Below are 23,136 nucleotides of genomic sequence, written 5' to 3' on the forward strand. Positions count from 1 at the left end.
ATGCTCGGTTGAATTGAGAAGGAAAGCAAGCTGTCATACTAGCAACATGGCTGGCAATTATTTGCTAATTAGAACACCCATTTTTGACAGAGTCGGACAGAAGGTGGCTGAATGTTTAGGCCTTGGCATTTCATCTGTTAACTGAGTGTTGGAAAACATAGGCAGGTTATCTGTGTGCAGGTCACACAGGCGGGTCTCTGCCAATAAAAGTGAAGGGCTGAGGTGGAGAAAATAACCTGCAGTAAGATTTGCATTAGTGACTGTTTATTACAGTACTCATATACAGCGTATGGGAGGGTGCAAATTTATGCTCATGTTTAAAGCAACTTTCAGCTGCTCCCTTATTGTCGAGGGGTCGCCACAACAGGTAGATCTGCATATTTGATTTGGAAGATTTTTATGCTAGATGTCCTTCTTGATGCACTCCAAACAGATTTGTGTCTCCTCTTGGGAACAAAATGGGAACCTTGTTACTCAAATGTGTAAACCACTACAGCACACTTAGTGGAATTATGAAGCAACAGAACACAATATCCTTTACTAACCATAGTCAGTGACACATTTAGGAGCCCTCAGATCGCTCCCGTCATCATTTTGTTTCTTGTTCTTGGATTTCCATGCATGATAGACCTTCAGACGACGGTGAAACTCCTCTCTGCAGGCTGCCAGCAGATCAATGTCTGTCCCCACAACATAGCATCAGTAAGCATGCATGAAATCAAAACAATCACAAATTGGCAGAAGAATGAAAGAGAGAAGAATGAGCACCTATTTTTATTTAACACAGGCTGGTTTAATCTACATCTATCTTCTGTTTTTCAACATAAAATCCAAATCTGGAACAGATAAGTCGCAAATTACCATTTTATATAGTTTAAGAACCAGTAAAGACATCCAGCAACTAGTTGGCTGCCAACAGTTTCATAATGCCAGGACTGAAAAATTGAACTGCTATTTCCAGAAAACATTGTGTGTGCATGTCTGTGTTTTAGGGTGCAGCATGCCATCTCAGTGAAGAAAACATTCAAAACCGACAGCGCCTTTAGTGAGCATCGGGCTATAATCAGTCAGTTTTAAAGCAGAGTTTTTTGTTGGTAACACCACCGATCCCATCAAAGCAAATGGGTTCCACAAATTAGCCAGATGTCCTTGGAATCCCATCGGGGATATCAGAGTGCCTAACACTGATCAGAGTACTGTATACAGTGACAGTTATAAAGACGTTGGCATAAAGGCATCTGCTTTTCATGCTGACTGAGAAGAAGGTTGGCTGGGAATGACTAGAAAGCGTAAAAGTCAGCCATCCTCCATAATGATGATAATTTCCTCTCTCTCTAACAGTAAAAAACAAGTCGATGAGCCATAGCAGCTGTGGGAACATCCTCACATTGGGTTTTTTTACGTTGCAGGGAAGACATCTTGTGTTCTCACTCTCTACAGCTGCAGTTTTAGCTTTTTAACAGCCACTTTGGCAACTCGAGGAATGACTGAGAGTGCAGATGAAAAGCGTGTGCAGAGAGAGATGGTACCCCATGGTTTTGTGTACCAGAATGGCCAAAACATGAGCTGATGCAGAATTATTTAATGTGGGGGCTGAAAACTGTAAATAATTTTGTGATGAAGCCTCCACTGAAAAAAGCGACCTTCAATCAGGGCTTTAATAACTAAATGTGCATTTGACGGTCGAGTCAATGTGCAGACACTGTTTTTTGAGTGAGGTGAAACTGGGTAGGTTGAGGATTTCTCACCACAGGATGTGTTGATGACATCTCGCAACTCAGCATACTTCCACTTGCTAAGGTCGTACTTTTTCACACCAGCAGCAGCTTTGGTTGCCTGCACCTGAGGACCCCTATGGCAAGGAGCAGATGAGCGGGGGCGAGAGGGAGCAAAAAAGAAAAAGAAGGTGAGTGTGAAGACAGGTAAGTGTGACAAGGTGGGACTATCAAGGGATTGGGAGTTGTTACTTTCAAATATGATTCAGGTTTAACATTTTAGGGCTGTGTCAAAACAGAAAAAGCTACTTTTAACAATAAATCAGAAAATAATGAAAAAAAATTACATATGTACTTTAAAAAATATATAAAAATTACTAAGATCTAATGTTTAAATTGCAGAAAGAATGGGTGAACATTTGCAACCAGCAGATTTATTAAGGATACCAACCTTAGTGAAAAAATGAAACAATCACTTCACTTCTTATAAACCTTCCTCATTGTCTCAGCTGTTAAAATTCACATTAGGAGCCAGACAGCAGGGGAGCTAAAGAGCACAGTTTGTCCACATCTCTGTGGCCTGTTTTTAAATTCCACGGAATTCCACTCCGTTGTGGAAGAGCTTTTGTACCAAATATTTCTTGTGGAACTTTGAGTGTATTTAAATTTATGTAAAAAAAAGAGAGATGAATGAAAAACAAAGTGTAACTGTGCACTGCTTTAATAAACAACTACTAAGTCAACTAATGGCAATTGATGGTGTTTTAGCTACTTAACAGACTATTGCAGAGCTCTTATCTCATGTCTCCAGCTTCCCTGCTGAGTATAGGCAGCTAATTCAATAATACAAAGGATTTGTCTCCTCTATTTACAGTTGGCACAACTGTTACTGTCTCTGGGTAGAGGATTGCTGATCTATGAATCATTTACTAAATTACCATTACCATTTAAGATTCACACAGACTGCAAAGATTAAACTGATTTGGGATGATGACCAGTGCTGGCTGAGGCGCGTGCCAGTGTGTAATGGTGATAAACCAGAGGAAAAAAGGTTTTACTTCTGTTGCGGAGAGAAAAAAAAGCTGTGGAAAGGATGTGATGCCCGGGGTTTTGCTTCTGGCAGAACGTAAATGTGAAATGAATCCCATTCCCCATTCAGGAAAAGGAAGACAGAAGGAGGCTGTGATCTTTCCAATATTCTTTAGCTACTAAGTCGGCCATGCCAGCCAATGTGCTTACCTCTACTGCACAAAATCGGCCTAATCTCTGTGCTAGGCACATGCAAAACATGTGTCTCTCTTCCTCTAGTTGGTTGCCAGAGGTCACCTGACTTACAGGAATACTTAGAGTCTACAACATGGGCTCTGGAGCCAGCGCTGACATAAGAAGCTTTTCGATCCAATGTAATTTGTGCTCACTGAAAACTACAGGTAAAAGCGTGCATAGGCTATTGAATGCTTTCTCCTAACATTAAACACAATGTAGCTGCAGAAATACAGTGATGCATATTGTATCTGAAACACCCGAGCTTTATTTAGGACAAGGTTTAGAGGTATAAGGAGAGCAGAGATAGAACTGTTAAACTTTCAGCAGTTTATGTAAATGGATCTGTTTTTCACTTCCCTTTTTTACATGGGATGTGCAGTTGTTCCCGCAAATAACCTCAAAATGCAGTTTCCTGCATAGCTACACAAAGATACTAAGTGTCCTCATATAGAAAGAGTGAAAAGTGAATGAGAGCGTGATTTTGAATACAGCTTGTTTGAGTACTAAACATTTTATATTAGTATTAAACATTTTGGGAAGGATATATCATATTTTGGTTAAACTTCTCTAACTGAAAACACTCTCAAAACTAGAGAATTAATACAGTCCAATTTTTTTTACCATTGAAAACTTTGTTTGTTAAGAGCCGCTGACACCACCAGTTAGAATACAGAGCGACAGTGGAGTAAGTCATACTGCCACAAAATTATAAACTACTGTATGCATGCAAATCCGAACCCATCGCTGAGGACAGTATGTTCAGTCTGTGTGGTACACCAGCACTATGAAGGCTGCAGTCATGGTTTAACCCCTGCAGAAACAAAAAGATCCGATACTGCGCTCATCTGACACTGATGATTTAGTGTGCCATATTAATTTATGGGTAATTATGATTACATATAATGAATTATCTTCTGATTCGTGTTAAAATTTGCTTTTGTAAAAGAAAAAGCAATCATGCAGATCATCAAAAAATTAGACTGGAGCGTTTTTTTCAGAATAAGGATTACAGATTTGTGTGTTGTTTTTGCATCATTGCTATAATCTTGCAGATATTTTAAGCGACTTAGCGATTCAGGACTACGACAGCAATTAAGCGAGTAAGGGAGTTAGTGAGTGAATCACTACTGCTGGTGTTAGGTACACTTGGACACTGGCAGTTACGGAAAGCTGCGCTGATATCTTACATGGCTCTGGCTGAGGATGAAGAGATAGGAAGATCTGAAAAAAACTCATCACTGGGAGAAAACACAGCAACAGGAGAAAAGGCAGTTACACAAGCAAACTGACGTCAATAGTGCTTATTTACTGTGTACAGAATACATCTGTATGCAAATGTGGGCACTGTGCTTTACATATACATTACCTGCGCAGAGCTGCATCCATCTGGCTTTCATCAGTTATGAGCTCGGCCTCATTCTGAGCGATTCTCATGGCTAACTCCCTGTCTCTTCTCTCCTGCTCGAGTACGGCAGCACGTTGGGCCTGCTCCTCACGTTCCTGAGCCAATTGGATTTCAAGCTCGGCCTGTAAACGGACACATAAACACAAAAGTATCGTAACACAGTACTTAATTCATCTGCCTAATGTGTCGATAAACCTAGCTCCAGTCAAAATACTATAATACTAATTATATTATAATACTATTATATACCAGACAGCACAGAGATGTGTTTGCCCAATGTGCCCAAGCCTGATTAGACTTATTTATCCCCCTTTTGGGCTGCTAATAAAGATTTAGTGGTTATTTGTCTAGACAGAACAAAGCAAACAACTGAGAAACATTCAAAAGTTGGGAGATTTTTATAGACTTGACCCAAATTCAAAGTCCAGGTTTTTATGTGTTCATTTTTTCATTTTAACTAGCTAAGAGAAAGCTGTAACATAAATCAACAAATCAATAAATGTTCATGTATATAGGCTGCATAGTGTGCATTCTTCTCCTGTGTCTTATTATAGAAAGCCTCTAATGAAGTCCTCATTGCATACTTTTCTCTGAGGAGCTTTAAATATGAATACCTCTCCAGGTGAGAATATACTGCATTATTCATATTGTAGGGTGGCAGCTGTGTTACATGACCAGAGTGAAGCACGAGGGCTGAAACTCGACTGGAGAACACCCGAAACAATACATACTCTTTGGCACTGTCCTCGGGATTTTGACAATGTTTCCTGAATATACCAAATTGAATGTATTGTTTGTAAAATGAGGCACTGACTGACACCCTCATTCATTTCACAAGAAACACCAAGTTAAAAAAAAAGAAAGACAGAAAAAGGAAAAGGAAATGGCTGCAGAAATTACCAAAGTTATTTGTGTTGAAAAATATTCATTATACAACAGCGAACTACAGGAACACCACATGGGAAGTTTTTGTCTGAGCGGTGTTCCTTCAAGAAAATAAGCTCTGCAGAATTGAAGTGAAGGATATTGTGCTAGGGTAAGCTTTGTCATGGCTGAAAATAGCAGAGAACATAAAGCCAAATTCTATGAAAGTCACAGCAGACACCCATGGAAAGTTTACTGTTGAAGTCTGAGCTGTGGATCAAACCAGTTTTCCAAACAGTGTTCTTGGACATGTGGCTTATGACAGCCTGGTCTCACTTCTAGGGAAAAAAGTGCATACAGATGTCCAACTGGACTGGGGTGAATAAAAATGGGAGGATGGGTCAGGGCGGCTTTAGACATGAAAAGTAAGGAAAGGTGAGATATAAAAATAGAACTGAAAAAGAAAAAAAATGGTGTAGCATCAAGGTCAGAGGAGAGAACGGATAAACAGTACTGAAACAAAAATCAGCAAACACATAGAGCTGGAAAAGGTGGCAAAGTGGAGATGAGATTAAGGGGCATGATAATAAAACACTGGACAGAACAAGGTGGGATTAACTAGTTTAGTTAACAGAAACCAGGCAGAAGTGGAGTCATCAGTCAAGACCCTGTGGGTAATCCACTGGGAGTCCAACCAATGTCATGACCCAGCTGTTGCTGTAGGACACCAAACAGCAAATAAATGTTACAGCTGTAGGCAGCATTTGCCAGCAAGGGGAAACATTAGAGCCATTTCAATGGCTTTGGAGCTACATTATTTGGAGGTACACCGCTTTAGGTGTGTAATTTGTCAATTTTAACACCTTTGCTCGAAATCAAATATTAAAAATAGGCTTTTAAGGTGAAGCCGATATATTGCTCTGTTTATTACACAGTTGTGTGAAAAAGAAGTTTTCACTCAGTGAAAAACTAAGTAACCATTACAGCTTCTATAGGAATTAAGAGCATAAGTAGCAGCCATGTGATACTAATCAAATGCATCTCATTAACTGATCATTAGGAATTGTGAGCACTTCTATGAAAGCAGCGATTTTAGCATTTTGCTTTGTCTTTGTCTGGAGCATTCAGGTGTGTGTTAACACAACAGCACAAACCTTCCAGGAGTGGACCTCCCACCAAATTTTATTTTGGAATAATTAAGTTTGAGACAAATAATCTTATGTTTGCACATAATGAACAGCTCCATATTTGGCACAAAAACCCAGACATAGCATATCAGCATAAATACCTCATACCAACTCTCAAGCACATTGGTGGAGAGGAGACAATTAGGCTACGTACACACTGCAGGTCTTAATGCTCAATTTCGATTTTTTGATCAAATCCGACTTTTTTGTCTGCTTGTTCACACTACAAATAAAATGTGACAGCAAACGCGCTCTAGTGTGAACCCTCAAAGCGGCCCGCATGTGCAAAAGAAGACGTCACACACAATGCGCTCTGTTCAGACCCAGACCAAACAGTATTGTTTGACTGATGGCCCTTAAAATGAAGACTTGTTTCGGACTTTACGTTTCCCAATTTTACTTAAAGTTATAAGGTTATTTTGTTATTTACATATGGCCTAATAATGATCCTTATTGCTGTTTTAGAGAGGAGCGGTGCTTCAAAGGATAGCTGCAGATTTCTGTCAGAATCTGCAGATTATACAGTACAAATAAAATGTTCACGTTTCTCCAACGTTGTCTTCCTAACAGTTTCACTGACATCTACACTAAATGGCCAGAAAGCGTTCATGATGTCTTCTCTGGCGCTGATAATCGGCATCTGTCTTGTTTCAGTGACGTAAAAGACGGATTTAATGCGACATGACCATTCAAACAGCAGTCGCTTTCTAAAACATCAGATATGTATCGGATTCAGTACCACATAGGAAAGTGACCCAGATCGGATTTGAAAATATCGGATTTGTGCCGTTCACACTGTCATACAATGATCGGATATGGGTCGCATAGGGTCAAAAAAATCGGATTTGATGCGCTTTCGCCTGCAGTGTGAACGTAGCCTTAGAGCTTCTTTCATATCCACACCTTGCAGTCATTGAGTTGATCATGAAGTCCTTTCTATTTCAAAGTATTCTAGGGTAAAATCTGAAACCATCTACCTTACAGCTAAAGCATGGCCCAAACTAGATCATACACCAGGGATATAATTCTAAGCACAGCTGCAAATTTACAACAAAATGAAAAAGAAAAGAATCAAAGTGTTGCAATGGCCCAGAGCTCAATCTGATTGAAATGCCATGGCGGGACATTAAGTGATTTGTGCAAAAATGAATGCCTGTAAACTTCAATGAACTGAAGCAATGCTGTATAGATGAGTGGGCCAAAATTCCTCTACGGCGATGTGAGAGACTGACAAAAACATACTGAAAAGGGTTACTTCAAATTATTACACAAGCAACTGAATCACAGGCAGGACTTAATTTTTCATAGGACTGTGAAAATTGTCTTTTCACACGATTCTATGAGTGCAACCAGTAAAGCACTATTTTTTATTTTAATCCAAGGACTGAAATTGTCTGCCACTGCAGTGGAGTGCAGGTCATTTATAAGAAGCTTAAATAAAACTGCAAGGTTTTCATTAAATTCATTCAGTGGAGTTAAAGTAGAATTTTGAAGAAGTTAGTAGTTGTTAGTTTTCCAATTTTTACGTTTTTACTTTTCAACAGAAGAGCACAGAAGTATTCAATGGGGAAATTTTCCAAACCTGCATGGCCTTGTCCTCTTCCTCTCTCTTTTTTCTGTCCTCCTCATCTTGCTTTCTTTTCAGCTCCATCTCTGCTTTCCTAAAATGTTGAGACAAAAAGGAAAATCAGAATATTTACTAAAAACAACATTTCTGAAAGTGTCAAAAAATGTTTCCTCCCCAGGCTGATTGCTCTAGAGGCCAGTGTGCCACATCAGTGAAGCACAGACCCCACTTTTGTCTTTTATTGTCTTTTGAGTCACAGTTGTTTTACACTAAAACTGTGTTTAATAATCACATTTTGGTTGCTAAACGATTGAGTGGAGTTGAACATATTTATTTTACATCTAACCTTGCAGCGTTTTATCTGTGCTTCTCAGGAGAGCTGTTAGAGTTCTGTGCAGGACTAGCTTCCCTGCAGCTTTTATTGCACTTATGCTTTTTTTGGCCAATTGAAACATTGTCTGCACTTTACCCAACTGTTCTTCTTTGTACTCCACTCTGTATGAAATGAGTGGACTTAAATTAGACTGTTAGTTTTTCTTCTTCTGGTTTCTTGGTGTGGAGTAGGGGATAAAAGTTTGTTTCTCCCAAGGCAATACTAGGAGAATCACTGTACATTATACACAAACACATATACTAGTAATTTTGCACTTAGCACTTACAGTCGTCTCTCTTCTTCCTCCTGTTTGCGTCGCTGCTCTTCCTGCTCCCTGCTCTTTCTCTCTTTCTCCATCTCGTCCTCGATGCATTTCAGCCTCTCGCTCTCTTCTTCCTCCTGCTTCTTCTTTTGCATGGAAGCAAGCAGCTGCTCTGAACGTTTCACCAGTCCTTGATACTCCGTGTCAATCTCCTTCCTGGTCATCAGTGTGGTCTAGTTGTTCAACAAAACAGCAAAGGATGATTGGAAAGGATAAAGTAGAAATACATGTCTTTATTCTGCTGTTCAACCATCAGATTTTGGGCCTCAGGTCTGAGTGGAGTTCAAACATGGCTCTCACAATGTATTTATCAGTATTAAAAACTGATCAAATGCCGATAGGATGTTAGCAGGCTAGCATGAGTGTGCTAGAATGAAAATATGCCCTGTGCTGATTTGAATTTGAATCATAAAGAAGAGTCACAAATGCCCAAACTTGCCACACTTTTCTGATTCCATAGCACAACCATCCCATGTGGCTACAAGTTAGACACTGACTGACATTGTGTGTACGTGTCACTTGAGTGCCACAGCCACAATGCTCACTTCTCCACGCACTTGTCAGACAATCAGCAGGGGGAGAAGAGGTCACCATATTGTGCACATTCATAAGAATGAGCCACTAACAGCATCACAGGGAGGGAAGATGACAAGGTCTTGTCCCTATTGTACAATGGTCTGATTGACAGGCACTGGCATCTCATGCATTATTCACAACGAGATGTCGTGCCATAAACAACTTCTACATACTTAGAACACCGTAAGTGTCAATAGCAGGGGTGTTAATAGGCTAACAAATCAACATTAGGAGGGCGGAGTGGCTTATTTGGATAGAGGGGGGAGAAAGAGCTAGGAGTCAATGGTTCTTTAGTGTGAGTCAGGATACTTCAAGGAACCTATGAGCTCTCTAACTTGTTAATTAGATACAGGCCACTACCAAAGAGAAAATCAAAACTACTGGAGAATACAGTGCCCAGATATCTGGATGATTTGCTGTACCTAGAGGGTCCAATAAGGTGGGTGTTTATTGCACAGGGAGGGCTGGGATTTCAATAGCCAAGTCCAATCATTTAGAAAAACAACCCCGCTAAATTAAATTATTGGAGAGAAGAAGAATCTTGCTCTACAAGCTCTTCTTTTTATCCTCAGGTGAGTGAAAATATTGATTCTGGAGGATAAAATGAGAATGGCCACTGCAAGACAGACTATAGTGTATAACTCCAGGATGAGGTCTTTGTCTAAAAGAAGACTGTCAGTGCCACAGAGCTAAAAGTCTGCATGCAGGTAGCAATATACAATAAATATGAGGCAGTAAGGCTTCAAACAATCTATCTGATCTGAAAAATCTTCCCTTAAAATACATAGTTCAAAAGAACAAAATATCCCACATACAGTACATACAGAGAAAACTCAGAGTGTATTATGCTTTGAACCAAAAATTAAAAGTCCTCACCTTTATCTTCGCTAACAGAGCATCTATGGCGGCAGCCAGCTCCTGAACTTGCTTGGCCATCTCCTGTTTTCCCTCCTTCAGCCCATTCACCACCTCATTGAACCTTTCCATGTGTTTCTTCAGATTTCGAACCTTCACCATACCATCGATTCTGTGGGCCGTGATAAAAATGCAGACTTACAAATGAGTATATTACTAAGAAATGAAAGCATAAGAGTTTTATTCTAATGACCGCTAATAAAATAACCCTGTTAAAGACCTCATTTAGTCCAACTGAGGAAAATGCATTTTAGTTTTCATTGCATTCTCTCTTTTATTACATCCCTCATTTATGTGAAAAGAAAGTGATGCCTTTGCATTTTAGCACTTGAAAGGAATTAAAAGATCAATGAATGTTTCCTCATCTTTGGATTCATTTTATTTGCATATCAAACATGAACTCAATTCTCAGTTCTTTTGTGGAACTGATGATATAAATGTGTGAATGCCAGCATAAACGTTTCCTGTGCACAAACTGCCACTCACCCACTCTCAATCAAAATCTCATTGCAAGGAACTATCTGAAAACGCATGTACAGTGAGACACTTCCCATATAGTGACACTCCATTTCTCCACAGTCCACTGATGACTTTTTAGATTGATTTAAACTTGTACATGCTTGATACAGGAAAGCCATCAAAACCTACCAAGTGTGAACCAGTTTCAAGAAAAAGAAAACTGAGAGTGCCAAGTGAAAAAAAGACAGCAAATGGCACAGAAAAGCAGAAATGATGCTGCATGTGTTTGTGGGCTTGTATAAGTTCTGGGTCCCAGGAACAGGAGGAGACTCACCGTGGCTTATGCTTCTTCTTAGACAACCACATGCGGACAGTCTTTTGCATCTTGATGCAGGCCACAGCTCTGTAACTCATCTTGTTCTTAACTAAAAAGAAAGAAAATACTTTTTCACAAAGCATAGAATCAAACCTACTTTCAATGACTGCATACCTTAAATCCTATATAATTTTTATACATCTTTGTACTTGGTGGCATAACAATCCTGCTCTAGTAATAGGTTATGCAAGGACAAGGTTTTGAAGAATCAAATAAAATATGAAATGCAGTAGTAAAAACAATACTTTAAAAGATAAACACCAGAAAACCTTGAGAGTGAGCACTTGTAATAACATAAACACTAAATCCTCCTTCTCTTGTGCTGTTTTGTAGCAGTGTATACACCTGAGACTGCCACCTGTCTGTCTGTCCTGCACTCTCTCTCTCTGGTTGTGCAATAAAAGTATGAACATGTATTTATAAGTTACACTTGTGCTTGAATCCTGCACACATTTGATTTCCATGTGTGACAACTGCAATTGTCCAGAGTGAGGACAGACTGAGGGACCCACTGCTGCACATCATCTGTGAGGCTTTGCACCCCTGATGATCCACCAGGACAATCTCAGCAGTGTGTGAGGAAGAGGAGGAGGAAGAGCCAGCAGCAGCTGACAGATGGAGAGAATAGACAGACTGTTCCCTGTTTGTGAAGGACTGCTGGAAAAGTTTAACATAACTAATTGTCTGTCCTGAATCAGTCTTATTAGGTAATGTTCAAATAATGTTATCATCCCAGTGTTTTCAGTGTGGGAGAAAGTACTCAGGGCCTTCAAGTTACACACTACGAAAGGCAGCAACAAGTTTAATGTTCAGAAACCTAAAGTATGTATCAGCAGCAGAATGGAGCTAAAAACAAATGTTTGATTCAGTTCTATGAAGCTTTGAGTATTTTGGATTAGTAGCACTGCTGTGTTTGTTGCATCATATTGCTGTAATTGTTTATATGCTTTATATATTCTGAGGTAAGTTGATCTATAGTGTTACATCATATTCTATAAGGATGTTATGTGTTTGTATACTTTCTGGCCAGTTTGACCCATTTAGCAGAAGTCAGCCTGTTTAAGGCTCTGATATCTATTCTGTATGACTTAAAGCAGTTATGACATGGTCTGATTTTCTCACCCAATAAAGGAATATTTCATATATCAGTCTACTCTTCATTTTATCAGAAACAGTTATCACAGCTCGTACATTTTCTTTTTACACATATATGTAAGCATTGAGCCAAATGTAATAATGCCAACAAATTAAACGAACAATATTTGTCTCTTATATATAATACATCTATAGATACACTGTCAAAGATACTTGTCTTTGAGTGAAGATTTAGGGTGATAGGAAATATAAATAACTGCAACTTGAATCTTTACTGAAGCTCAGTATTTGACACGGAGTTCAAACTCACTGCTGTAATAACTAATAATGATTAATATAATAACTATAATAGTGGCCATATTATATTTACATTACCAAAGTGAGATGACTTTAGTCTCATGAACAACACCAGCTAATTGTTATTTACTAGCTAATCTTAAAATGACTGTTCAGCACAGAAATGAAGCCCAAAAATCATGTTTTACTGTCCTGTGGTCTCAGCCTCAGATACTTATCAAATCACACAAAGCTCATGTAGAAAGAAATGAACAAAGCTGTATGAAACGTTTCCAGCTGTTAGTATCATGGTTGCTAGGCAACCTGGGCAGTTCGACGGAGGCTAGAGCATCCCATTTCACAAGCCTACAAGCCTCGCAGTTCCGGTCTCAGCGGTCTTTGAGTACGCGGCCCTTGAGGACCGTTAAGGCTGCGTACTTTAAGGCTGCAGACCCTGAATTGGGATACAGCCATACATACATGTTTTGGTTTGTGCAACTGGTCCGTCAGGTTATTGTCTCCCCAGAAACATTTCCGTTGTGTTTTGTGTAATTTTGCAGCGTTTTTCTTTTTGCAGCATTTTTCTTTTTGCAAGTGTTTTCTGAAGTTGCAGTCCGTTTGGCCTCTCAGAGCCACCGTAGCACAAACTACTATAATAGCTATTATTAACCAGCAGCAGTACACTATAAAAGGCTTTCTTTCACCTGCTCACCAACACAAACAAAGCAGCGATAATAAGATGAAGCACTGAAATCACAGGAAGGAAATAATGTCCAGGACCAGGGGTATAAATTTACTCAGGCCACTTATCCACAGAGTATGCGGTCAAGCAGAGGCAGCGTTCTGTTATAGCTGCAATGTAATTTCATTTTATGCTTTTGCACATACACACAGAAGCCAGCCTGCACTTTGTTAAATTGTGGAAATCAATAGCTTGGCACTGACTGTAATGGTACAAGGAACTGCTTTTAGAATACTATTCAATCTTGCTGGAGGCTGCTTCATTTGATGTTCTGAAAGAAAAATCAGTGTAAAAGCACAAACCCAGGTGACGAAGTGTACGGCAGCAAAAAGGGACTCTATTTAAGCTACAAAGAGGCTGCTAATGTTCGACAGTAATTTCATGTTTGTTCATTCTCCTTAAAAGATGGTAAATGATTTCAAATAAACCACAGCGAAAACAGAGGAATGACATAACACAAAGAAAACTGAAATTATTTGACTACATTACAAATATTATTGCTTGCATATCTAAAGCTGGTTGGCTACTTATTTTAAGTTCTTCACGAAATGAACCTACGTTTGATGACAGACAAGCAGCACCACTGGACCTTCTTCCAGAGGCTGCACACCAGCCACTTGTTGACTTTCTTCAGCAGCTCTGCGAGGTGGTCTGGATCAGACTTCATGATCTGGTCGAACTCGGCAAACTGGCGCACACACACAGCCAAATGTCAAGTTATAATTCAGTCAAATTTAGTATTAATGAAGATATTATGGCTAACAGATTCGTATGTAATGATCTACAACATTAATATTTTACCTTTCCGGGGCGGAAGAACACCCTTGTCAGTCCAAACTTGAAGTCCTTATCATTCAATCCTAGAGCTTTGAACAAAGCCTAATAGAAGAACAACATTCAATCACTCAACAATATCGTATAAGTGCAGGGTTTCAGGCTACTAAACTGTTTATATTTGTTAATCATTTCCCAAGTGGGTCAGTGTGGCTTTTTTTTGCAATGCAAATTACACAACTAATTAGGGTTTACTTTAAACAGATTAGCTTGTTGTTTAAACTCGACTGTAGACGCTGGATTTCTTCAGTGAAACAGAAAACTATTCAACTTAAGCCCACCTTGCAGAAAAGCCGAGGATTCAGCCGTGTAAGCTTATCCGGCATATACTGCTTATACATGTTGTAAAGCTCATGGAAAGGAGCCCTGGAGGGGAAGCCCCCCTGCATCAGGTCCAACACCGACACCATTCCTAATCATGAGAAACACACAAAGAGAGAAAGTAATCAGAAAAACACATCATCCATGCATGTATGTGAGAAAACCTCCATGCCTATCCAAGAGGGGCACAATAGCACAATCTACTTTAATGTGTTCTCATTCATAAAGGCTGTTGCAGGATTATATTGACATTAATTATTGAAAACACCAGCACCCTTTACCCAAATATTTTTTCTATCCCTCCTCTGTACATGTCCAAACCATCTTGAGTCTGTAACTTGGGCACTTCCAGCTAGGTCTCCTGCCTTTTCTTTAGTACCATCTCCAAACACCATAGCACATCTCACTACCATCCAGAAAACCTTTCACTCTTGCTGCTGTCCTTCTGTCATCCAATCCGCCCTTCCTGCACTCTCTTCTTCCCCTCTCTTGAGTACTAACATCCCAGATATTTAAACTACAACTACAACACCACCTTTCTTACGTCTATCTTCACCATTCCACCTGTCTCCCTCTCATCTGTCTTTCTTCTAGTGACGTTCATTCTTCTCGTCTCCAAGAAGAATTAAACATTTCACAATATCATCTGCAAATATCACAATACATGTAGACTCCCACTTGACTTCAAGTGTTATTGTGCCCATTACCACCGCAAATAAAAAAAGGCTCAGAGCCAATCACTGACATAATCCCACTTCCACCTTGAAACCATCTGAAGTGCTTCAAAGAGCAAGTCAGACTAACTTGTTGAAACTCTTCCATTAACAGTGGAGCTAAACTGGAAGTATTTTAATTCTCTTAAAGATTATAAATTATAACTATTTAATCAAAACACTGTTTTGGTTTTACCTGAGCATTGCAGCTGGGAGAGAATAAGAGCTCCTTCAAACTGGTGGTTGACCATCTTCAGATTGGGTTTTACACAGCGGATGAAACTTGAACCCTGTTAAAACAAAGACTAATTAGGAAATATTGGTCAAACATACACAAAATGCATTTTATAACATCCATTTTGTGTGCACAGTAAACACAAAGGCTGTAATAATGTTTTTAGACTCTGAGAAAAAGGATAGAAAATAGACGGCGAAACAGAGATGTAAATTTTACTTACAGTGCTACGAAGCTTCTCCAGCAGCAGATTCAGTTGGGTCTGTGTGTTAAAACAGACAAAAGGAAATGCTTATTTTTTATTTTGGGTATTTGTGGTGAAGGTCGCCAAGACACACATGCTGGAGAATACGTACAGGGTGGGGAGCAGTTATATATAGTCAAGCAAGACCCAAAGCACAGTAAATATCGTGCATCTCTTTTATGCAAAGAGACTGATCATTACAACAAAGGATATTTATCTTTCTAATTTTCTCTCCCCATAACACAATCTAGCTGTTTATCTCTTTGTAAAATAGTGTGTAAGATGCACACAGTCCTTGTGCTTGAGTCCACATCTGGTGAATAAGTGATGATGACAAAGAAGCTACGTTAGTAATACAGAAACTCAGAGACTTTGAAAAGATGGTGCGATGATGTAAAGGTTTGAAATGGTGCACAAACACTTTTTATTCATCGAAAAAGACAGCCCAACACATGGAGCTGGGAGATAAGTCATGAGCAGCCTTGTATTACTTTGGTCTCTGTGATACGTAAGAAATGCACTTGAAAGTTGTGTACTTTCGCTTTTGTGTGAAACCCCGAGTGTCTCATCTCTTCTCTCTTTTATTTCTTTCCACTAGCCCTGCTTTCTAACTCCTCTCTAGTATACCTCAAGCTGACTTTATCCAGCTTTATCCACCAAGGAAGAATTTCTCAGAGGAAAGAATTGGAAGACTGGAGGATATCTAAGAGGGGGACCTTGAATAAAGGAAGGGAAACAGGGATGAGAAGGAGAGTGGAAAGGAGAAAAGTCACAGGAAAGGTCTGGATGTTAGAGTTGGTTTACTTTTTTTAAATCACAAATCTGAAACCTAATAAGGATAGTGATAATTGTGTTTTTACTTTTAAAGTCTAAAACAACAAATTTCTTAAATCAAGAAAATAAAATTAAAAATGTAAACCTACATAATGAAACAGTGGAAAAATTCCAGGATGCACAAAAGTCAAAATTAAAGCATTTCATCTTTAATTTGGACGACATGTGATACAATAATATGAAATATTATAGCGTCTTAGTGTTTGGTATGAAAAAGTGCAATATTTAAATTTTTTGGTAAAGTTAAGGGGTTTTGTTCACGTGTAGTTATGATATGTTTATGTTCAAGGACTTTTTCTAACAGTCAAGAAACTACCTTTAACCGTCACTCTGACCTTGAACTTATTCCCAACGCTGATGAAGCTGAGCTTCCCCGCCTTCTGTTTGGAGTCCTTGGAGGTGTTGGAGTTCTCAAACAGCTCTCGAACAAATTTGTCTTTTGATTCACAAACTAAGCTTTCCAAGGACATGTGGAGGGCATCATTATTCTTCTCCACAAACCGAATCTGAGAGTGCACACAGACAAATCCATACATGTACAATCACGAAAGACCTTTATACATATTAATAGAGGTCAAACCCAATGCAGGATGTGTCAGTCAGTAAAACGTATGGAACATGTTGTACCAGGACAACACGTGTGTTTTTAATTCACTGTGATAATAATGTTTTTAACTATCTATCATATGCATTAAAAAATTTATAATTGTGAAAAAACCAATAACTCAATAACAAAAATAAATAAAAAATAACAAGCCGCGTGCTTAATATGTCATCTATTTTGCTTCAATGCCTGTTGATTGGCAACTTTCTAAGAGACATTATAGTCAGGTTTCTAACAATTATGGACAATGACACAGTATTTGTAGTTTTGCCTCTCTACACCACCACAGTGGGCTTTAAATCAAACAGTAAGGGTGTGATGAAAGAGCAGACGTTCAGCTTTATTTAAGGGGTGTAACAAAAGCATTGAATAAACTGTTGAGGTCATTTTTATTCAAAGGCCCAAATAGTATATTAATATAATGAATGTTTTAAATCCTTTAGGTATAGAACCCATGAACATCACCAAATACTGTGTTTCCTCCCTTCAGTTGTTCAGACAGGACGTTGCTCTTTACTGCAGCCTCCTTCAGCTGCTTCTTGTTTGTGCATGTTGGTTTGGGGTCAAGCGACTGACTTGGTTACTGAAGAATATCCAATTTCTTTACCTTGAGAAACTATCAGGTTGCTTTTGCAATGATTTGGATCATTATCCATTTGGATTGTGAAGCTCTGGCTGATCTGTTTTATAGCATTTGGCTGAATCTGAGCAGAGAGATTCTTCTATCAACAGTCACATCATTGATAAACAGTAGTAACCTGGTTCCACTGACAGGGTTTAATGCCCATGCCATAACATTGGCTCCAACAAGTATGAAAAATAATGTGCTATGCTTCATATCATTAACCCCTTCATTGCTTATCCATATGTTTCTTTTACCATTATTACAAGTTCATCTTGGTCTCATCTGTCCAGAGAGTTTTTACAAAACTGTGCAGGCTTTTTAGGTGTTTTCTGGGAAAGTCTAATCTAGCTTTCCTGTTCCTGGTTGTAACTAGTGGTTTGCTCCTTGTTCTAAGCCCCTGTCTTTCCATTCATGACATTCATGAATAGATGTGTCTTGATTCTAGACCTTAGTTCCACCGAGCAGCTAACGGAACAAAAGTTCAATACTTGGAATTGTCTCCAGAACTTTTATCTTCACATTTTGCCGTGGAATAACAAGGGAACAGGGCTCCTCTGGCCATAGAAGTGCTTTCCACTGTGGTGGTGTACTGGGGGCAAAATACCAAAAAAATACTTATGAACTTTGTGTAAAAATAGAGGTGAAACATATTTTCATATTGGATCTTGTCAGTACAACTCAGTCCCAATAGCCATACGTGATAATGAGTGTTAAGGATTACTGTTTCATAGCAGACTGCTCCAGCAAAGTGTCTGATGATGAAGCCTTCATCATCCCGGAGAGTCCTGTGAATGGTCAGCTTTGACTTTCTGGGAACCTAAGACAGAGACGATCAAAGTAAATCATATCATGCTAAAACACATATATTGATTTCATATTAAACCCATCCATCATCGTGTCTACAGCAGACTTTTGTTTGTCCACATGACGACTGAGTGCTCAGGGCTTCTTTATCTTCATCATTAGCTATTTAACAGGTGTAACCTGGATCAGATGATTTCACTTTAAATGTGAAATGTCTTTGCAAGTCAAGTTTTTTACAGAGTTTACAGGGCATTAGCTTAGTAAATGAACATCATTAAGAGCCTATGTACACTGCATAGCAGAGTTTAGCTCTTGGATTAAATTCTTCTCTCTATTAATATCTATATCTATATGTCTGAGTAGCAACTCTCCCTAATGTAGTGTGGCTGCAAGCAGCCTCCTCTTATCTTAAGCCTGAACTAGTGTCAAGGCAACATATTTAAAAAGATTTCATGCATGCAGAAATACAGGCGAAGTGACAAACAATAGCAGCAAAGGCAGCGACAGATGGAGGGAGTAAGATTGTGCGTCATTCACATAAGTGTTGTAACAAACAGGAAGAGTAAAAATGATTACAATGACAGTCCTGTCTTTAGTCTAACAAAGAATGAATAATAGGAGAACAAAGGAGAAAAAGCAAAAAAAGAAGGGAAAAGTGAATAACAAAGAGAGAAAGGATAAGGATGAAGTCTGACCGTGAGTCTGAAGTGGTCTTTATGCTTGCTGTGAACAGCCTGTGCAAAGTGTTGGTCACTGGCTTGTGGGAGACGGTTCTCTTCATCCAAAATGTCCAGGATTCCCGTCAGCTTTGCTTCCACTAGATCTGGAAACGTCAAATATTTGTCCATCAGCCACAGCATTGTGACATTAAGTCCAGACAGAATTTTTGTGAATAACAATCCTTTCATTCCTATTGTTCTAAATATTAGCTGACTAAATCTGAAAAATAATTTATGTTAACATCTCAAAGCAAGTGATATCCATTCATCCTTAAAATTTGAAATATTTAAAAACATTTTTAGAAACAACAAAGAGCATTCACGTAGAATAATGTGGAAATCACAAAAGCAATAATGAAACAAGTTGGAAAGAAATCACAAAACAATCTGTTCCTCGATATAGATTTATTGGAAATTTCCACTGCTTATCATATCTGGAATATGAATATTCAGAGCACAAAATGTTCGTCAGGATGCTCATTTAGCCAAATAACTGAATTATTCATCTGACATCCTGCGCTTGGAAAATAATCTAATGGCCAAGGACCTCCGAAAAAAAAAAATTTGCATGAACAAGCACCTGTGCATAAATCCTGAAGATTGATGAGTGAATTAATGGCCAACCCAAACGGTCATTTGCAAGTCATAAATGTTATTCATGGCTGTCAGTTAACCTCACACCTGAATAATCACAGCCTTTGAAATACAAATCAAACTGCTTCACCTTGATACACTGACTACTTCATCCCATTAATTCGAGGATTCATTCGAGGACATAGGCAACGACAACAAGGTGGTGGTGGGGGGGTATCATTTCGCTGTATTCTCATAGCACAATAGGGCCGTGAAACCCACAAATACTCATCGCGCTTGCTCCCTTCAGACACAGGGATGTGCCAGCTCCGAGGATAATGAGAAGTCGGTATTTTTGTCCCCCTGACAGGTGTATTTTCACTGCTGTGACGCGAAGCCTAGAGGAATGGCCCAAATTAATGTCATGTGGGTGAGCTGATGTTACACTTGAACTAACCTCGGTACATTTGTGGTGTGTGAGCTCTACAGAGAGTCACAACAATCTCTGTACATTTGCTATTTTGCAGTGCAAGCTCTCAAAGGCGACACTTCATGGTTATGATGCCCCAGAGTGTCAGTCTATCGACCTGTTTTCACTTACAAGAACCATCCAAGGTATGGACAGATACCAGGTAACAAATTAAAGAAAAAAAGCAAAGCAACATAAAGTCTCTGGAGGGATTAAACACCATTCTTCCAAAAGATATTAGCACATTTTGGGTGGTGCTTTTACAAATGCTTCATCACAGGACAAAGTTCCCGTTTGGTCATTTGGAAAAAACTGAAATCAGCCATTTTATCAGCTTCAGGAGGAGATGTGGTCAAAGCAAAGAAGCTGGCACAGACTCACCTATGCAGTCCTGGTTGTCAACATAATGCACCTCATTCACACCCAGCCCTTCCTTTTGATAGAGCTCTTGCTCCTGTAAAAACATGATCAAATATCAAAAATCAACACTGAAAACAAGACTTACTCTAAAAGTTTGTAAAAGTTAATTCAGATTATTCTGAGTGGCCTTACAATATCCAATATCCATAACAATATCCATCTCCAAAAAAGAAACAAAAACCAAAAACCAAATAGAAACATCAAACCAACAATATGTGATTCAGATAACGAGAAAGAGGCTAAAGCCAGAATTGTGGCACACTAATTGGAGACCTTGGAAGAGAATAACGTTAAGAGATCACAGGAGAGAAACATGCGTTATCGTGTCCCTTGAGAAATTAGTATTCTAATGAATATGAGAGAGATGGGGGTGAAGATAAAAGTGAGAAAACAGAGAAAGAAACAAAAGAAAAGCTTAGCATGCCAACAACTTCCACCTGCCTCATGAAAGAGTCAGTAAGTTTGGCTTTTCAGTGACATGATGTGGCAGGTTTCCCAGGATAAAGAAGTAAACTGCCCCAAAATCAACTCAATTCACCCAGGGCTCACCCACCTCCTTGAGAATACGTTCGTTGAAGAACTGTTGCAGTTTCTCATTGCAGTAATTGATACAGAACTGCTCAAAGCTGTTATGCTCAAAATACTCTAAGAAGAAATAAACAGAAAACACACATTTCAATTATTTAAGAAAATGAAATGTTTTTATGTTAGTGGATGAAATGTTAAAGCCAGTAGAAAAAAGAAATCATACAGTAAATTTAGATCTTTTTCTGTATATTATTACCAAACCCAGCAATGTCCAACACTCCAATAAAGTTGGAGGAGGTCTCGAAGGGGAAGCACTGGTTCACTCGCTTGACCACGTGATCGAAGAGGCGGCTGTACACAGCCTTGGCCAGGGCATCGCGGGCATTGTTTGCTTGCTCCACCTTTAGAGGCACCCTGGAGAGAGACACAAAGTGGGGCATTGACACAGTCCAAAACTGGGACATGCCTGTGTCTTATTAAACCTCCCTCTTTTACTTTTTATAATTAAACCAAAAGTTTTGTTGCGTCGATGTGACACTTTTTGCTACCCAGTATCTTTCCACCTTTTGTTCCAGGTTATTCTTAAAAATGTGGAATTCTGTGCCAAAGACAAGATATTCAAATTAAAATCTGAACCTTGAACTTAAACTTTATTTTTAAATATTTAAAGAGGGGACTGATGACAAAGTGCAGCTCCACAGTGGCTAAGAGTTCAACTCGGCAGTCCCAGCTGGAAAGCAGATGAATTTCAAATAAAAAGGTTTCGCTCTTGCCATATCTTTACCTCTATTTTCTTTTGATATTCAACACACCCAACCCAATCCAAAAAGCCCTTATCCATTACAAACAGTAACAGCAGTAATAGACTGCAGGGAAAACACATGAGATCTTTACAGTTTATCTCAGTGACAGGTGTTTTTATCTGTTGCAGTGTTTCATGCACACCCCAATGCATTCAACGCCCCCTCTGTTATCCTCAGCCTTACAGGGCCAGGGTGGATTTGTCTGAGGCTTAATGACAAAACCAAACCCCCCCTCTTATCTCCACCTGCTCCCTTGACACCCGGGCTTGTACTGTACTGCAGCCATGCTCCCCTCCCTGCCTCCTCAGATACAGGCTGCATTATTTATGTGGAGAAAATACTTCCAGGCCAGGCCAGCATCTGGCCCTCCTGAAATATTAATTTAGCAAACCTGGCCCCATCACTCCAACACCACATCATCACAAAAATGACACAAGAGCACTGCCAATGCCATATTCTAGTCTGAACATGCTCTATTTAACCCAAAAAAAAAAAATCACAATAACAAAGCTTGACTAGTTAAAATACTACTATACAAAAAGTATTAATATATATTTGTGCGACTGGTGTACTCAAATAGACAAGGCTGCAACTGACTTAGTTATATTAATTCGATTTTGTTCACTGTCAGGATAAGTAGAGCAAAGCCCATCTTACCACTGCCCGGGTCTTATTTGAATTTTTCCCTGACTACAGATATTTTATCTGTAGTATATTTCTTCAGTCAGTTCAGTGACTTCAGACTGTTTGAAACGACTGTGGCTTCCTAATAAAATGAACTTTGTCTCTAAACAAAACCACTCAAAAAAAGACGATCAAAACTGTGCCGTTCCTCTTACTTGATAACTGTTCCTTTGGCGCCCCCTGCTGTAGTGAGCATCACCCTTGTTGTGAGGCTGACGCGTAGGTCATCCTGATCCAGGCCCAACAAATCAGCACAGTACTGAAGAGAGTCGTTGGACTGATTCTTCAGGACACAGCCACCTAAGACAAATAGCAACACACATAAGCATTAAAAAGGACTTTTTATAGCAAATTGTCGTTCTGTATGTGCAAGACTCTTTTTCTCTACGTCGTTATAATCTGCTAACTGGAATAGTAAGACTCATTTTTCTGAGTTTTCTTTTGGCAACCAAACTCAACCAAATCATACTATAAGAAAGGTGTAAGTAAAATCTAATTTTACAAAATTGTGATGCTGTTCAAAGTGTAAGTAAAAACAAAATGCATCTTACAAGCAAATCTCATAAGACCTTATTTTACTGACAATGG

At 39.1% G+C, this 23,136-nt stretch overlaps 1 protein-coding gene across 2 annotated transcripts in view; it reads right to left on the reverse strand.

Moving 5' to 3' along the window:
- The window catches only part of myo6b (myosin VIb), a 43,074-nt gene that overhangs the window by 7,730 nt on the left and 12,208 nt on the right, over positions 1 to 23,136 (reverse strand). The window contains exons 12-31 of one of the 2 annotated variants that reach the window (XM_026152506.2): positions 22,704 to 22,848; positions 21,318 to 21,475; positions 21,087 to 21,178; positions 20,495 to 20,567; positions 19,048 to 19,175; positions 18,270 to 18,365; positions 16,655 to 16,825; positions 15,465 to 15,503; positions 15,203 to 15,296; positions 14,254 to 14,384; positions 13,940 to 14,017; positions 13,697 to 13,826; positions 10,984 to 11,074; positions 10,152 to 10,302; positions 8,664 to 8,872; positions 8,020 to 8,098; positions 4,348 to 4,508; positions 4,169 to 4,219; positions 1,749 to 1,852; positions 546 to 680 (exon numbers count right to left, since the gene is read on the reverse strand). In XM_026152506.2, the coding sequence (XP_026008291.2) occupies positions 546 to 680; positions 1,749 to 1,852; positions 4,169 to 4,219; positions 4,348 to 4,508; positions 8,020 to 8,098; positions 8,664 to 8,872; positions 10,152 to 10,302; positions 10,984 to 11,074; positions 13,697 to 13,826; positions 13,940 to 14,017; positions 14,254 to 14,384; positions 15,203 to 15,296; positions 15,465 to 15,503; positions 16,655 to 16,825; positions 18,270 to 18,365; positions 19,048 to 19,175; positions 20,495 to 20,567; positions 21,087 to 21,178; positions 21,318 to 21,475; positions 22,704 to 22,848 (2,316 nt within the window). The remainder of the gene's footprint in view (positions 1 to 545; positions 681 to 1,748; positions 1,853 to 4,168; positions 4,220 to 4,347; positions 4,509 to 8,019; positions 8,099 to 8,663; positions 8,873 to 10,151; positions 10,303 to 10,983; positions 11,075 to 13,696; positions 13,827 to 13,939; positions 14,018 to 14,253; positions 14,385 to 15,202; positions 15,297 to 15,464; positions 15,504 to 16,654; positions 16,826 to 18,269; positions 18,366 to 19,047; positions 19,176 to 20,494; positions 20,568 to 21,086; positions 21,179 to 21,317; positions 21,476 to 22,703; positions 22,849 to 23,136) is intronic. The other variant, XM_026152508.2, reaches the window with a different exon arrangement.

The sequence above is a fragment of the Astatotilapia calliptera genome, chromosome 19 (genome assembly GCF_964374335.1).
Source record: "Astatotilapia calliptera chromosome 19, fAstCal68.1, whole genome shotgun sequence".
Lineage (NCBI taxonomy): Eukaryota > Metazoa > Chordata > Actinopteri > Cichliformes > Cichlidae > Astatotilapia > Astatotilapia calliptera.